Source organism: Clarias gariepinus, chromosome 2 (genome assembly GCF_024256425.1).
Source record: "Clarias gariepinus isolate MV-2021 ecotype Netherlands chromosome 2, CGAR_prim_01v2, whole genome shotgun sequence".
Lineage (NCBI taxonomy): Eukaryota > Metazoa > Chordata > Actinopteri > Siluriformes > Clariidae > Clarias > Clarias gariepinus.
The window spans coordinates 9,585,466-9,602,899 of record NC_071101.1 but is presented as its reverse complement, the minus strand read 5'-3'; the positions used below and the strand labels follow the sequence as shown (position 1 = coordinate 9,602,899).

The following is a 17,434-nucleotide window of genomic DNA, read 5'->3' as shown; positions in this document are numbered from 1 at the left end:
GTGTCGAATTTCCGCTGAGTTTTCTTTGCGCATTTCAGCTTGCTAGAACGACAAACGGCGCCCCCTGGAGGATAAACCCCTGACCCTCTCTGAGTGGCGTGATCACTCTAAGAACACGCTGCCCATGTTTTAATTCTGAGTAACCGGTGACGGGTTTTCCAGCCTGTTAAATCATTTACACATCAGTTAGGCTACATGATGAATTACTGGTATTTTGTAATACCCCCCCCCCCCCCCCCCATTTTCTTGTAAACACAGCAAACATGTGCCGGTGATCAATACTAATGGATTTCCCCGTTACCCCAGCTCATCAGTCCAAATCTCCCATTTGCCTCATTACCAGTGTTAACAGTTAACAGCTCCGCAGCACATTTTCTCCTCTCTAAAGATTTCCACTGGCAGGAACAGATTCCGCTTGGGCCCGAGCCTCGTCCAAAACCTTCCTGAGCGTGTTCACAAAGTCGTCTGTTCAAGCTCGAGAGAGCCGTATCCCTGCTGCCGGATTCGAGAGATTTGTTTCGTTCTGTTCTTTCAAGTTTAATTCTTTGGAGAGTTTTGTGAAGTGCCGTTTTCCTGACCCTAGCGAATTCACATCGGTTTGCATTCGAGGAATCTTCTGACGAGATGGATTATTATTTTTTAAAATGGTTTTTCACTGCTAGCCGTGGATAAATTTCAAGAGCATTTCCAGGACGTTTGAAGGATTTCAATGCTCTCGCCAACCACTGGTGCCTTTTCTCATTTGTTTACAGCCAAAACACAGTAGTGGTGCTGATTGTAATATATAATGTTATACTGTCTCACTTCAAACAATCATTTTAAAATGCAAATTCTTCATACTTTTTTTTTTTTTTTTTTTTTTTTTTTTTTTAAAAAAGAGAGTATTGATACTAAAATTGGTGGGATAGACATATGACCTGGAAAGAAATTTTGCTCAAAATGGGTTTTTGGTAAAAGTTTAAAAAATAAAAAAAAAAAATAATCTGTAGTGTCCGTAACCATGTTGAATTCATGTCGCAATATTGTATAATGCACTTTAAAAAAAAATTTTTTTTTAGGTTTTATGTCTTTTCATGTAAAATCTATATTGGCCAAGTTTCATCTGAATGACAGTTAAGACCGTTGAAAGATTTAAATTCAAATCAAATTAAAAAGTAACTGACACTAGGGACATAAAAGGGCACGAAACTGTATTTAGCCGTTTTTTTTATCTGATAAATATAAATGTGTGCGCAGTTACTAAAAATAAATAAATGAAGCATGGATCAGGAGATGAAAAGCGTTAAGTATTATGAAATTGTGTTCACTTCCCACCCCGGTGAGAGACTTTTTAGCACCAATGCCATATTTTTGGCCGACATTGTGTTTAGATTTGCAGGTTTGGAGGATCATTTGTAAAGATTGTGTGAAATGGACTGGATTCAGATTGTTTCAGACAGAAAGGCCTGTCCTGCTTAGTAACCACTGTGTTAATGATGACGTGATCAGGAGATTGTAAATGACACTCGAAGAAGGACAAGCTCTCGTCTTCTCTCTCGCGCAGAACTCTACAAACACAGCTTAAGAAGTTACAAAGCTACTCCGGGTTGGGTTTTACCAAAACGTGTCCTGTAGTTCTGAATCCTGGAATCATGAAGTGCAGCGCCCTATTTCAAAGTGATGTATACGTCTCAAAGAACACTTGGCCACATCTTGTATCCCGAGATGATGCATAAACAATACAGAAGGGAAATGGGAGGTGGGATCAGCGTGCGGTTTGGACAGAGCGCTGCGTATTTCAGCGTTATGACGAGAGCGATACAGGCGTCAGTGCAGATGGCTGCACAACCCCGTGGGCTGCAGTCCCTCGAGAATCTGCGCGCACTAATGCACGAGAGGTTCATCTCCGCCTCGGCTCTCGGTGTGTGTGTGTACGGCCATGCCTAAGTATGCCCTCATCTCTTTATTCTCAAAATTCAGCAGTTTTTTTTTTATGTTCTGTAAACATGCAGACTTTACTGTTGAGGAAAATCAGAATAGTGGAAAACATGAATCACGTTCTCTCTCTCTCTCTCTCCTGCTGTCTCTATGCGGGCTCCGAGCAGAGCGATGTGCTGCATCGGCTCATTGCCCTCCACGTTTCTCTAAGTATCGACGTCCTCGTTTCGTTTAGAGCTTTACTATGAGAGGATCTGTTTTTAGGCCTGCAGAGATCCTTCACTCTTTCTTTCTTTCTTTCTTTCTTTATTTTATCTTTCTTCATTATATAGAATGTTTTTTTTATTTTTTTTTTATTCACTTGCTAATTTTTTTCTCTGTTTTTCTTTTTATTTTATTATAACATGAATATCCTTTTTGTTTTTTTATAGTTTGGCTCTTTCTGGACTCTCTTCATTTTTATCTGGTCTGATTGTCCTCTTTCTCCCACTTTTTTTTTTTAACCTTCTTTCTGTCTCGATCTCAACTGTCTCTAAACTCCGTCTTCGTCTCCCTTCTTTTCACTCCTTCATGTTTCTCTTTCTCTTTGACCCTCTCTTCCTCAACTGTCTTTGTAAATCCCTTTTCACTCCTTTTTTTTTTTTTTCTGTCTCCATCTTTCCTCTCTCACTCCTCCATGTCACTTGGACTCTTTCTGAGCTCTCATCTTTCTCCATCCATGTTTCTCTTTGCGCTCTCATTGTTGCCTCCGTCCATCTCCCCCTCTCTCTTTCCTTAATCCAAGTCCTTATATCTCTCTCTCTCTCTCTGTCTGTGTTCCTGGCTGCAGGAGTCAGTAAGTGTGTGTGGGCACCAGTCCGGGGTATCTCGATGCTCTGCAGGGTAATTACTCCCTCCTCGCTCCACAATGCCTGTGATTCCTTTTCTATTTTAAGTGCTGCCCAAAATACCTCTCTTATGACTCTCAGTTCCTCAGTAGAAAAACCTGAACCTGCCGCCGAAGCCTCGCGGACTGTGACGGACTGATCGGCTCCCTGTTGCTGTAAAGCGCTCGCTCTAGCCGCTCGGCCGTTCACCCTTTCCTGTCCTCGACATCGCAGCGGAACGCACAGATCTGATCTGGTCTTTTTTTTTTCCCCCCGTTTCCCCTCTCTATGCTAATGCGCTTTCTCTGTCCGCTGCATATCAATGTGCACCCCCCCCCCCCCCAACAGGCCGTCCCCTCTCCCGTGCTGAGGCTTTCTTTAAGGAGCCTGGTACACTCTCTTCTTAGGTCTCTTCTTCTGCCGTTCATCACCACCGCCCTGCCACACCTTGTCAGTAATATCCTTAGAATCTTCAGATAACGCACTTTGTCGCCCATGCCTCTGTGAAATACAGCACCGGGAGCCGTCGATCAAAACGGTGAAGGAGTCGAACGGCCCAGCAGTCTAAGTCGTGCTGGAGTACTGGAGCGGGTGATGGGATATTACATTATTTTTGCTTGTCCTTAATTGGTTCAATCTTCAAGCTGTCACATGCGATTATGCTCTCTGCTTTCTTTTTTTTTTTTTCCTCTCTCAAAAGGCTGTTCCCAAGCCTGAGGGAGTATATTTCTCAGATTTTTTTTTTAATGTAATGCTATTCCCTACCTCATTGTAATTCGGCGAAGCATTTATTTTCCCCCTCTCCCATATCGTTAAGGATCTCTCCAGTCATTTCCTGCAGCGAGTGAATTCAGAGTGAACGCCATTGACGGGCAGATTCATCTTATTTCTTTTTAATCTCAAAACAAAAAGCAAAACCTCATTAAGAATGTGCAGATACAATAATGGTAAAGTGAGCAAACGTCTGTAACATTTATTGAATCCCTGCTGACGTCACAGTAGACGGAGCGAGCCAGACAGTTAGCAAAGAGGGGGAACGCATTGGACATGAGCCTTTTCACACACACAGCTAAGCTTTTCACATTATCATTTTTTTTTTTTTTCGGAGATGATGAGGGTGTAACTTGTTAAAGAAAGGGGGGGAAAGAAAATAAAAATAGTAAACAGCAGAAGGTTCCTGTTGGATGAAATGGAATCTTGGCTTGATCAAACAGAAATCTAAACATGACACAGATTTATTTCCCAGTTACCGGTTGATTTTTCGTCGGGTTCTCTCGTCAGACTCATGAGCTAAATGTGACGTGGTACAGTTTTACAGTGCTCTTCGTCCATTTAAAAAAGAAAAAACATGAATAAAAATGCTCTTTGAACCCAACCATAAACCAGTCTTTTTTTTTTCTCTTTTTTTCTCTTTTTTTTTCTTTTAAGTGTAAGTGAGATCTATAGTGTAGTCTAACGTGCACCATAAAAATCTCCCTTTGCCTGTCTCTTGTCAGATTTGCGTTTCTGTGCATCATATGCAACAATAATTTTTTTTTTTATCCACATTATAAAATTGAAACATTTATCAGAATAAGAATGCAGTTTGTCATACATAGTTTTTTTTTTTTTTTTTTTTCCCTTTCTTTCCGGACCTGAAAGTTCCAGATAATTTTGGCTTTGTTTCTCTCTTTCTCATCTTTTCTGTGCTGCTGGATAACAGACTCTTAACGCAATGACGAATCTCACACTCGACCATCTGAGATTGATTGCCCCAGCTTGATATGAACCTTTGCTCTCATACTATATAAAAATAAACTCGAGCTTCTTTTATACATCTCGTTTCAATTTAGTCCACATGACCTTCCGGTTTTCATTGATTTCCAAAACCCCCGTATAAAGAATGAACGCTCGTTATTATATTTTTCTCTTCTCAAGCTGAAGAAGTTCCGGAAAAAAAACAAACCCTGTATCTTTCAGAAATGGTTGAGATGGCAAAAAACCCATAAACTGCAGAAAATAAATAAAGTGTTTATACTTCACACTCTTTGTAAGGCAGTTGCTGACACTTGCACTGCCCGTAGCCATTAATGATCACTAATGCACCTTCCTCGTGCGTCGGCTCGTACTCGTTATAGGGCACCTGCGTGGCCAGGTCGGCCATCGGCTGCCTCTGCTGGGTCCTCATCTGTCGCCGGTTCTGTATGGCCGAGCAGTGGCGGATTCGTCGTAGCGTCGGAGGGCAGCACTTCCGTGAGATGTACACCACAAAAATGATGAGGAAGAAGGAAAATAAAAGGGCCATGGTACCTATAATGACTCTCTGGGTCAGCAGGGTGTTGTCCATAATGCCGTAGTCCTCGGTAGCATCGTCCCCGTCCACCGTGGTGGTAGCCATTGTAGTTTGTGGGGTCTGCGTGGTGGTGGTAGTAGTGGTGACCATGGTGAAGCTCCCAAAATCCTCAGGGTAGAAGTCCTGCGTCGGCGTCTGCATATTCCCAAAGAAGGAGCTAGTGAACTGTTGGGGTAACGTGGCCTCCATTGTGGTGCTGGTCAGTACGACGGGCGCCGATATGTTTTGACAGAGTTGGAATCCGTGAACAGCGTCTAGTATTTCCTCGCCCTGTGTGAACTCAGGGCTGTGGCACAGGATGGAATGTTCCCATCGACCCTTAAACCTACTAAGCCAACTGGCCAAGTTGCAAATCTTTTTTGTACATTCCCAAAGGTTGCTGGACAACCCGATGATGTTCAGGGATCTCCACATATCCGTGGTTTGGGCGTCAAGACCGGTCAACTTGTTGTTGTCCAGCAGCAATACCTTAAGGTTCGGTAAAGTTTCAAACACTTCAGGGGTTAGAGCCCGTATTTCATTCCCGGTTAGATCCAGTTTCTCCAGAGTGGTCCACTCCCACTCCATGGTACATGATAAATTGTTAATCTTGTTCCACTGCAGATAGAGGTACTGGAGCGCGACAAGACGTGGGAAGTGGGCCAGATTGATCTTGGTCAAGTGATTGTGTTCTAAATGAAGCTCTCGTAGCTTTATAAGCCCAGCGAATCCATTCCGAGCCAGGCTGCGAAGCCGATTGTTGCTCAAACCAAGATATTCCAGGCTGCGACAGTCCCAGAAGGCCCTGACGGGTGTGGTCCGCATGAAGTTCGACCTTAGGTGGAGGATCTGGAGCTTCCGGAGCCCGTGAAACAGCTCGGGCTCCAGCGCAGTCAACTGGTTGAAGGATAGATCCAGGATTTGAAGGTTGATGAGGTGGATGAAGGTTGTGTTGGGCAGCTTAGTGATGCGGTTGGAGCTCAGGTTCAGGTCCTTGAGCTTGTAGAGCCCCTGGAAGGCATCCTCATGCACGCTGAGTATTTGGTTGTGGTCCAAGTGGAGCCAGGTTAGCTGCGTAAATCCGAAGAACTGATCCGGGTTCAGCTCGTTGATGCTGTTGTGGCGGAGTGAGAGTCCCAGGGCTCCTCTGTCCACGCCGTCTGGGGGCGCCAGGAGTCCCTGTGTGTCGCAGTAAAACTGCAGGTCCTCGCAGCGGCATTTCTGAGGGCAGGCTGTGCATGATGTGAGAGGCAGGCACAGTAGCATGCTGATCACACAAAGTGCCGCTGGTGTTCGTCCCACCAATGGCCACCTTGAATGGAAACCTGCGTGGGTTCAAACATAAAAAAAAAAATAAAAAAATAAACCCAAGGAGGCAAATTTGATCTCTGCAGTGCATGGAAACATTTCTTTTCTTTTTTTTCTTTTAATCTCTGCTTACTGTGCTGAGCAGCAACGGATCTTTCGGGGGTGGTGATGCGCAGGCTAGGTAGTTTAAACACCAATTTTTATTTTTTTCACCTTTGATTTGTACATGCAGGTTATATTTTGGCTAAATTGAGTTGAAATAATACATTTTAATCACGTGAGTTGTAAACAATTGCCCTTTCACCTGAGCACGAACACCAAGTGTAATTTATAGCACTTATTAAAATTTTCTAATTAGTTTTGATTAATTTTTTTTTTTAAATGGTTAGGCTTTGAACGTTAATTCACTGCCCTTTTTCCAGCTATTTCTACCCCCCCTCTCTCCATACTCTAGCCTGCACTACGGCAAATAACCTGCATTGATCAAAATCAAGACTTTGTAGGATAGAAACAGGAAAAGAGGTATAAGAAAAAACGCTGTTTTTAAGTACGTGGATATTTCTGGATAGAGAGCTCACTTAACCGTTACACTCTCTCTCTCTCTCTCTCTCTCTCTCTCTCTCTCTCTCTCTCTCTCTCTACCACCCCCCCCCCCCCCTTTTTTCCTCGCTCAACACCCCCACCCCCCCAACCCCCGTTGCTTTTCATTCTATTTCCTATTCAGGTCCACACTCCGTGAATAAAAAGCGCTAACTTACCCATTCTTTTGCGAACATCGACGGTGGCATTCAACTGTCTTTCTCCGTAGATCCCTGGTACAGCCAGATGGATGGGAAATCCAAAGGGGAAAAAGCCTTTTGAGTAAATACGAAACAAGCGAAGGTCTTCTCAACTAGTGCGATGCCAAGCCCTCTCATCGGAAACACATTTACAAGATCCATTTTGCAGGAGTCCATTCTATTTTATTTTTTTTTTGGTTCCTAATTCCCTTGTAGGCGTTTGGTTTTTTCTCTCTTTAAATCCAGTTCCCAAATTAAGAAAGGTCCGGCATTCTTGATGCTTCCAGGAATCCTTAATCTTTTTCAAATTGATTTGTATCCAAAGCGACCCTCGCGAACATTGTCGCGCCCCCCCCCTCTCTTTTTTTCTTTTTTTTTTTTTTCCTCCTCTTCCCCTTTTCACCGCAATGTCGTCAGCTCGGTTGCTTAACTGAAGAGCAAATCCTCCTCTTTTTTTTCCCTCTGCCCCTTTACGGCTGAGGGTCCTTTAGTCGTAACTTGTTGATGGCAGGCAGAGGCATCACCTTGTATCTGGTCTGCGTTGTGTATGGAGAGTCGGAGAGATGCAGGGCGACTGGAGACGAGAGCAGCAGAGCCTTTATTCCGCGCTTTTGTTGCAGCCTCTCGCTGCTACAGAGTGGTGGCAGACTGGCATCGATCATCACTGCTGTTTCTCTCTCCCGCGCGCTTGCTCTCGCGCACTCTCTTGCTCTCTCATACACGCTCTCGCGCTCCCTCTCTTTCTCTCTTGCTAGTTTCAGTCTTCCACTCTCCCTTTCCTGCACATGCATGCAGTATTTGTGTATTTAATTCATCTTTTCCTCCCTGGGTTTTTTTTTTCCACCTCACTGTGGGGGGTCACCAGAATATTGATCACACAAGCTGGGTTTGTGGAAATTCATAGCTGAAATGAGGACTATAAATCTCCCAATGAGTCAGCCATACTCGTGTGTGTGTGTGTGTGTGTGTGTGTGTGTGTGTGTGTGTGTGTGGTCATGCTGTTTCCTTTTGTACCCATTTTTAACCTTCTATTCACCATTTTGAGTAGAGATGGACTCTTTTGTGTTTATTAGTTAATATAACATTTATGTAGTTTTAATGATGCTAATGGAATTTTTTAAATGGGCCAGTGGTAGCTCAGTAGGTTACTGCTCTGGGTTACTGAACAGAAGGTTGGAGTTTAAGTCCTAGCTTCCGCCTAAGCTGCCCCCTCTTGGGCCCTTGAGCAAGGGCCTTAACCCAGTCTCCTCCTAGGGCACTGTACCTGGGCTGACTCAGCGCTCTGACCTCATGATGTGCTTAACTATAATACTGAACTTTATTTGGCAAAGTAACCTCTCTCTCATATATATAAACACACACAGATCAGCCATAACCTTATGACGCTGAAAGGTCAAGTAAAGACTAATATTGATTATCTTGTTACAATTGCACCCGGAAGTTTTGTCCCTGGAGTTGACGTGTTGGACGCAGGAAAAAATGGGCAAGTGTAACAAAAAGAGCGACTTTGACAAGAGCCAGATCGTGATAGTCAAGGGCAGCTAATACTCGCGTGCGGGAGAGAAGGATGCCGCGAGTAGTCCGATCGAATAGAAAAGCTGCTGTAGCGCAAATTGCTGAAAAAGTTAACGCTAATTCTGTTAGTGTCGGACCACCTTGTGTGCAGCTCTGCTGGAGTGCCCGTGCTAACCCGTGTCTTTTAGCAAGAATGCGAAGAAGGCGGCCTAGTCTGATGAATCGCGTTTTCTTTCAAGAAAGCATGGATCCATCCTGACTTATACCAGCAGTTCATACTGGTGTAGGGGAGGGCTTTTTCTTTTTTTTCCCCGCACTTTGGGCCCCTTAGTACCAATTGAGCGCAGTTCAAACGCCACAGCCTCCCCCCGAGTTTTGTCGCTAACCATGGCCATCCCTTTTGTGACCACAGGATACCACGGCATGTCTCGAAGCTAAAATCATCACAAACTGGCTTCTTGAACGTGACTGTGAGGTCTCTGTATTCACACGGCCTCCACAGTCACCAGATCTCAATCCAGTAGAGTGGCTTTGGGACGCTGTGGAATAGGATTGTCGTGTCCTGGACGTTCATCCGACAAGTCTGCTTCGACTGCGTGATGCTCTTGTGTCAATATGGACCAAAATCCCTAAGGAGTGTTGCGAGCACCCTGTTGAATCAATGGCATTAAGAATTGAAGGCTAACCCATGGTCCAGTCCAGTGGGCCTGTTTACTGTGTGCATTCTTGTGATTAGTTTGTCTTTCCATATTCACCGTCTTTTATTCCTCCCTCCCTCTGCTTTAATAAAGCCGTCCTGTATTTCACAGGTTACCACGGTGATGGCACTACAGCCGACCAGACTTTGAACGCCTCACTTAATAGACCATTCTGACTACCCCACTAACCCCGAGAGCCGCACGCGCCTTTCCCCCCCTCGGCCTTTCGTGCTCCCTCTTGGGTTTTTTTACATTTATTTATGAGTTCACTGAAGTGGAACATTCGGGTCAGTGTTTAGACTTTGGAAGAATGCAGTCCTTTCAGCTACAGCCTAGTTTTGACGCTTGACAAAGCTTTGTCATTTGCCTTCCCCTTTCTGCCACCACCACCACCACTACTACCACCCCCACACTATTTTGCTTTTCATCCATTTTTATTCAATGCGTGTGTGTGAGAGGGGCAGTGAGCGAGAGAGCGGGAGTAAGAGACCATGAAAGCATGAAGTGATCTGCAACATATGTGCCTTAACGCGTTAGCCAGCGGAGCCTCTTCTGTATCCCATATCCTATTTTTTCTTTTGTTTTGTTTTAACCGCATCACAGATTAAAATACAGATTATGAAAGTGCAGCTGTGAGACTGTGCACACATGGGCTTTGCTGCATGTCTAGCATGTCTTTTTTTTCCCCTTTCCCTTAAGCAATCTGTTGTGCTAGAGTTTGTTTGGCGTTTTCTTTGGCGTTCCCTGTATTTGGTATGCGCTAGGGATATGCACAGGTACTTGATAATGAATTTGCTGTTTGTTTAGAAGAAAATATAAAGACAAGCTACGGCTAGTGCTGTTTAATTCTCGGTTATTATGTATGTATCAGGATCTCGGTAGCACTCAGATCTTGTGGGATAAAAGGGAGACTGTTTTCGCAATATTCAAAAGTCATCAGTAAATCTGTTTCTACAGACTTGTGTGTGAGATCGTGACGCTTTGCAGTTGATCGCTGTTGTATTACGTGATTTATCAAACAGCAGATCGGCAGGCTAAAGTATTTAAGATGACTGTTGGTTTGGGGCACAATTTATTTGCATAGAAATATACCCGGTTAAGTAAAGTACTGTCCGTTTGTTGACTCCTTAGTAGTAATGAATGGTTAATTAAAAAATGCGTCTATTTATCTAGCGGTCTATATTCATTTAAATGTGGTTATTTTAAGTAGCGACACATGTTTCCCCTGTGATCAGGCTCTATTTGATCATGCTTAACTGTGTGAAAACATCAGCTAAGTAAGTGTGAGGAGTCTAGTGCCTGCCCAATTAAGACAGCCGGCTTGCAGGGGAATCAATACGGAAGTAACGGCTCATGATTTGGCCTGTAGAGGCGCTTGTGCAATCAGTTATTGGATCCACTACCCGTGTTTTCTTTCGTCTTCGGCGTACTCTCCCCGGAAGACCTCCGTTGTTGGATGTCTTCCACAAATGTGTTCTGCACCTTTTTTAAACCTGGTGAGACTATGACGTGTGTCGGCATGAAAGGCTCATCCCCGCTTCAGCCATTCCCCTCCAGTCCATGATGGGTCACTCAAGCCCGTGTCACGTCCCTCATCATGCTGAAATGGTCGCTCACTCTGAGCAATTTCACTCTGAGCAATTTCGCTTCAGTTTAGGAAGCGATCAGAGCACTGCCTCTTTTTTCTCCCAGCACATGTGCTATGACCGGTGCTTTTCCTGCTGTCCCTCATCATTCTGTCCCTTAAGAAGCTCGTTAGAGGACGGCTAGAGACCCGAATGGCAGGTGTACACTTCTCCATGATGGGGGGAATAAATTTTTACTTTTACATGAAGGACCACAGTTTTAAAACATTTGGGTAACATAAATGCCCAATTTATGTTAATAAATAAATTAAAAATCTTGGAGTATGTTCACCACATTTGATCGAGGGGGGAAAAAGGACCACAAATTTAGCTTATTCAGTAATTCCCCGTCCCGTCTTGGTCGTAAGTCCAGTCTTGGTCGTAAGTCCCGGTACTAGGATTCTAACACAATTGGCTTTACACAGTATATTACAATACAGTGTTCTTTAGAAACATGTCGATGGTTGATCGATTCATGCTGAAAGAACAAATAATGCCGCCCATCTTTTCACCTCACCTAATTTTCTATTTTTTTCACTTTTGTTTCCATCGCTATTGCTCGCTGCTTCTTAGCAGTACCAGCTTCATCCACCACTGCTTTTACTCTTGCTGGGACGTACGATGTACGCTGGACATTCGATCCAACCTCCGTGACTGAGCACAAAAGTTCTTGAACTGAATGTTGACTTTAAATAGGAATGAACTGAATGTTGACTTTAAATAGGAATGAACTGAATGTTGACTTTAAATAGGAATCAACTGAATGTTGACTTTAAATAGGAATTGCATATATTTTCTAATTTATTACTGTTCTGATTCTGTTTATTATAAATGTTTTTCTCATAGTCACTATATACGAATATGAAGTATGAACTTAACTTTAAATTATATATTCTTTAAACTCCTAATTGAGAAACACATGAATGCTTCTATACAACAGTGAAGTATGTTCAGTAGGATGCCCTTGTTTACATATTTGGGGGAGTAATGATGCACGATTTGTTTCGAGAGATTTAAGTTCAATTCCATTTTCAGAATATTTGGAACAAGTTCATTGTTTTCTGTATGGGTATAATATTGTAAGCAGAAATTAACTAGTTTCGCCAAATAAATTTAATATTTTACTTGAACAAACAAGGTATGGAAAGTCTGATATAGTGACTTAGAAAATGCTTTACCGAGACACAGAGCTTTTCTCCAGTAGTAGAGCTCCAAAGGTGGCTAAACTGCCCGTTTTTTCTGTGGCATTAGAAAGCTATTATTATAGCTGTTCACTATACATCATTCTGGACGTCTCCTATTTTCCTCCACTTCTACTCATACTCTGTCTAAAAAGTTGAAAAGTCTGTTTAGGTAGTCCTTACATTATAATCTTCAGGCATGATCCATTTATCAGATTGTAATGTGGTAGTTTTGACCTGAGGATTATCTCTCCTGTCCCTGCGCTTGCTGATATCACATTGAGTGTAAAAGATGGAGCTGATGCTCACTAATGCGTTTTCCATTTCCGTCCTCTCTCTCTTTCAGGCTGGGCGCAAGGAGAGGAGCGATGCTCTGAACACCGCCATCGACCGGATGACAAAGAAGACCAGAGACCTGCGCAGACAGGTTTGTTAAAAACTCGTTCACACTTAATTTTTATCTTACCAACGAAATCTTAGAAAATTTCTATATCTTACGACCGTGTCCATTTCTAGCTGAGGAAGGCCGTGATGGACCACGTGTCCGACTCGTTCCTGGAGACCAACGTCCCTCTGCTGGTCCTCATCGAAGCCGCCAAAAACGGCAACGAGAAGGAGGTGAAGGACTACGCCCAGGTTTTCCGCGAGCACGCCAACAAGCTAATCGAGGTAAGAACAATCTCCTTCATTAAGCCATGCTCCAACCTCCTAGATGCAGTTTAAATCTAATTATCGGGGCTGTGATTTAAACAGGAGCAGTCATATCTAAAAAATTTGTCAAAATGAGATCACTTTTTGTCTCCAGGAACCGTCCACTGTTTCTGGAGCAGAATAAAAAAATTATAATGTGGAGGGGAAAAAAAAAAAGCTGGAACCTTACGGTTTCAGGTAGAATTATTCCCTTTAAACTGAACAGAAATGAGCCAGACGTGAAATAAAAAAAAGTTGTAATTTCACTCAGCTTTAATTATCACCTTAATTAAATGACCAAGATGAAAAATGAAACATTTATGAGATTCAAAAGCCAGTAAGGTTTTATTGAGTTTGTCGGGTAACTTTCTCCCCACAGAAACCGTCTAAAGATGTTGCGCAAAATTATTCTTAGTCTCATAGTTTATATACATGTATGCATGGGTATATAAACTGTGTATATATGTATACGTATATAATTTATGTACTGCTAAATCACGGGCTGGATTAAACTAATCCTAATTATTAGGCTTCTACTGGATACTGCAGTCATTAATGTGTTTTAGCTGCTACAAGTTATTAAACCCTAACTCGCGCAGTGAGGAGCTTGTCATGGAAGGTATAGTGCTGAACCATCAACTCCGAGGAAGAAATGTGATCTGTAAAACCTTCTGAATGAGCGTGATGGGTGTAAACTTAAACGCTCAATGAAATGTGAAGAGATCTCAAGGGACTGGGACTAAACAGCTGTGTAGCCTTAAAAAAAAAAACACAGCGCACACTTCTCAATTTTTTTCCTGATGTACAGTATATCCAATGTGTGGTCACATGACTAGATTGAGAACACTCAGATCAGAATTAATGTTTTGCCTTGGCGCATACATGGGGAGCAACGACAGCGCAGTGCTAGCTATAAACGGCTAAGGAAGGCATCTGGCTGTCCTCCATCGTCTGGACCTCAACAAACCACAGCGCCGACTAAACAGCTTTACCGTCCTGCAGAGCAAAACCTCAAGCGTACAGTATATTTGCCAACATCTCATCTTTTGTTTGAAATGAATGAGTCCAAAAAAAAAAAGTCATGACATAAAAATCCCGTTCACGTGCAGATTAGAACCAAGAGATCTGGCTCGTGACGTGAGCGTAGACGGAGAGGTTTTGGTTTAGCCCAGTGGCCGCGTTGTCAGTGTTTCCAATCAAAGTGTGCACGGGTTGTTTTTGATGAGGTGATTTGAATTGCAGTTGATTGCGAGCACGTGACCCTGACTCTTCGCCGAGGTCATTCAAATGAAAACATTGCTTTAGCGCGGATAATTACACGTAATTAATGCCGCGATGAAGTAACATTAATCAGGATGACATCTCGGCTCCTACTCGGGCTTCGCTTTCCGTAATAACCTGCCGTAATTTTCCATCATTGGTACTTGATCTGCACGTGAACCGTGACCTTCGTGTCCATGTCACGGCACGTTTCCTCGGCGCGATGCGGCGTTCCGAGCTCAGAAGCGGCTTATTTTTATTATTTATTTATATTCATTTATTTTTGTCGGTGGCACTGTAACGAATCCTGCAGGCCTGCAGTGCACCAACTGCACAAATCACAGCATTAGTATGGACGGTCACGACCACGAATCCAATTTTTAAGCCCCAGTCGGAGGAGCAAAATCTACCCTGTAGCCAAGGTTAAGTGGTGCCTCGAAGGAATTGTTTATTGTCTCAACACTGGGACGTTTGAGTTTCTTATTGTGGAGAGTTCAGACAAGGAAATCAGATGCGTTTGAGACGAGCAAACCCTTCCGCCTGTGCGCAGGCTTCAAGTGCTAAACTCTGCTAACTTAAGTGCTGTGTCCGGAGATCTCATTTGGGTTAGTTTCTCGCATTCGTTAAGGTCGTCACTTTTTAACAAATGAAAAACATTTTTTAAAGGATGTTGTGGTTTGCGTTTTGTTAGTTTGTAATCGGACGACCAGATCGTGATTTTTAGATTAGATCAAAATCTTCCCGGTCGCAATCAGACTATAGCCTTCAATCATTCGCAATCTCCCTGTAATAAAGTTCTCCCTTGTTGGTGGCCCGAGTGGGCGGAGCCTGTCAGACCCGGGAATCGTCTATGACGCTTGCAGCATGGCGTTCCCCGCAGGAGGTCAAGCACAGGTGACTCAGCTTTTTACGAAACCGAATAGGAAAAGTGATGGAAAAACACCGGGAGGGCCACCAAGAAGAGGCCACACACACTCACCGGGAGCTCAAGTGTTTCTGCAAATCCAGCCTGTAAAGTGCTGACTGACTGCTGCAGCTGGGTCGCCTACATCAGTCCAAAAGCAGGATAAAAACACCTCCATGCATTATATAATGTGTGTGTTTACCTGCGCGTATACTCGCCCATAGCTTCCGTGTCAGAGATGTGTTTTCTTCTTCTCATCCCGATGGAAAGACCGTGACAGCAGTGCGACCCAGTGGGAACTCGTTTTCAGTGTTGGGCTTCGTCTCCCGTCAGCTTCATCATATCAGAGCGTTTTCATACGGCGTGCTTGGGCAGACGGTTTGTTTTTGCCGGCGGTTCGTTCCGTGTTTCATCACGGAAACAACGGCGCCATCGAACGCCTGACTGTATCTGCCTATTGCTTCGCCGGGTTACGCTCGTGCTTATTAGCAAATTACACTTAATTAGCTTTTAGTGTATTTTTATTTCATTTTACGCAAAAATGTAAACGCACTTCAGAAAAAGATATCATATTTTTTTATGAAAATGTGCATGTATAGATACAAAAAAAAAAAACCCTTCCCTATCCATTATCCCTGAACATCCATGTGCAAACCCGAAAAAGTGGATATGTAATGTCTTTATTAGCAAACGCATCAAGCAAAAAAAAAGGCCCTGATGCTCAGTTGCTTGGAAACTAAATTGCCCAGCCTCAGAACTTCGACCTAATGTTGTAGTGCATAAGGTTGAAATACGCCGACGATGACTGATTCATGTGGAGCCGTAATGCTTATCCGATCACGTTTTGAACAATTTTTTTTTTCCCGGTTTTAGCTCTGAGCCTGTGGTGGTGTCGTCTTCCATCATACAGGAAATATTTTGCTTCTTGAAATAAAGATGTTTTCAGTCGGGAGAGTTTGGAGCGTGATTGACTTTTCAGTCGACTAGAATCAATGACCAGATGACTTGCCAATTAATTTATTTATCATGCTGAATTTAAATATATATAAATGTTTATGCTAACTCTAAAGCTCTATATCCACCAGTGCTACATCTCGCTATATATATATATCCGCTATATATTCACCAATGCTATATATATCCACCAGTCCTATATCTCTACAGTATATATCCGCTATATCCACCAGTGCTATATCTCACTATATATATCCTGTTGCTATATTAATGCCGCGATGACATCTCCTTCTCCTCCTCCTACATCTACTCCGAGTGTGTTGAGATTAAGGGCCGTGGTGCGTGTGTTTGAAGCACTTGCTCTGCACCGACTTATCAAAAGCAGACAAAACAAACACATAAAGCCTTTCCGAGTCTACATGATAAGAGTAATTACAGCCTGACAGAAGCAGACTCTCATCACATTTACAGAGCACTCGTTTCCCCACCTGATGATCTGTGATTAGAATATGGTAATCTGTATGCTAACGAGACTCAGGTGTCGTATATACGCATCTCAATGTTTCGTGCCCGGGCATGCGGCGTAGATGTAGTTAGACGCCGGTCGATGTTCTCCTCCGGCATTCGGAGTGAACGTGGAGTGGTCGTCGACGCAAGTGGTGTGGGTGTAGATTTTGTGTCGCACTCGTGCATTGATTCGAGGACACTTTTCTTAAGTGCTTGAAAATGTAAGGTTACTGATGTGGAAGGAGCAGCTCTTCAGTCTTGAAAGGAAATAACCCCGGCACTCCGATTAGCGACCCAATGCGCTTTAGGGGTTACGGACGTGACCGTGGCGTTGCCGGGAGTATCGGGCACCTGCGCGTGGGGCTTTTGGTACTACCGTTTGCTGTTGATGCTGTGGATGTTCCCTAGATGTGGAGCGTAGTGTTCTTGCTCAATATAGACATGTGCGTGTTCATCACCTAGCTACATTAGCGCGACTGGATCGTGTTAGCTTTACTCACCATCTAGATGTGTTTTCCAGCACCTCTCGTCATGAACTCCTCATAATGCAGTAAAACATCAAGTGATGGAAGAAGTTATGTACGTTTCAGTGCTCTATTCTCAGATCTGAACAGAAGCTGTTAATTGGTTTTCTATAAAAGCGGTTCCTTTATAATACATTATCGTTTCTACTGTAATGATTGGCAAAGGGACGTGTACGATAGACGAGCTGCATAATTAGTAAAAAAAAAACAAAAAAACGATTTACTGCTGCCAACTTTAGTCACAGGGTTATTTAACCGGCTGCTGCCTGAGAGCTCGGATCTTCCGACTCATTACTGCGCCTAGACAGATCCCAATCATGTTTTTATTCCCATCACTAAGTTGGCATTAAAACACAACCTGAGTGCAGATAGAGGAAGATACGAGCTACAGCTCT

The 17,434-nt window shown here is 43.4% G+C and overlaps 2 protein-coding genes across 2 annotated transcripts in view; one reads left to right on the top strand and one right to left on the bottom strand.

Annotated features, from left to right (window-relative positions):
* Positions 1-17,434, top strand: part of ctnna1 (catenin (cadherin-associated protein), alpha 1) — a 117,970-nt gene that overhangs the window by 58,826 nt on the left and 41,710 nt on the right. Inside the window, exons 8-9 of the mRNA XM_053516174.1 lie at positions 12,547-12,627; positions 12,717-12,869. Coding sequence (XP_053372149.1) covers positions 12,547-12,627; positions 12,717-12,869 — 234 coding nt within the window. The remainder of the gene's footprint in view (positions 1-12,546; positions 12,628-12,716; positions 12,870-17,434) is intronic.
* Positions 4,187-7,936, bottom strand: lrrtm2 (leucine rich repeat transmembrane neuronal 2). The gene is made up of 2 exons (XM_053516188.1): positions 7,161-7,936; positions 4,187-6,419 (listed from the first exon to the last, which is right to left on the bottom strand). The coding sequence occupies exons 1-2, from the start codon at positions 7,162-7,164 to the stop codon at positions 4,795-4,797; spliced, it is 1,629 nt and encodes a 542-aa protein (XP_053372163.1). The 5' UTR covers positions 7,165-7,936; the 3' UTR covers positions 4,187-4,794.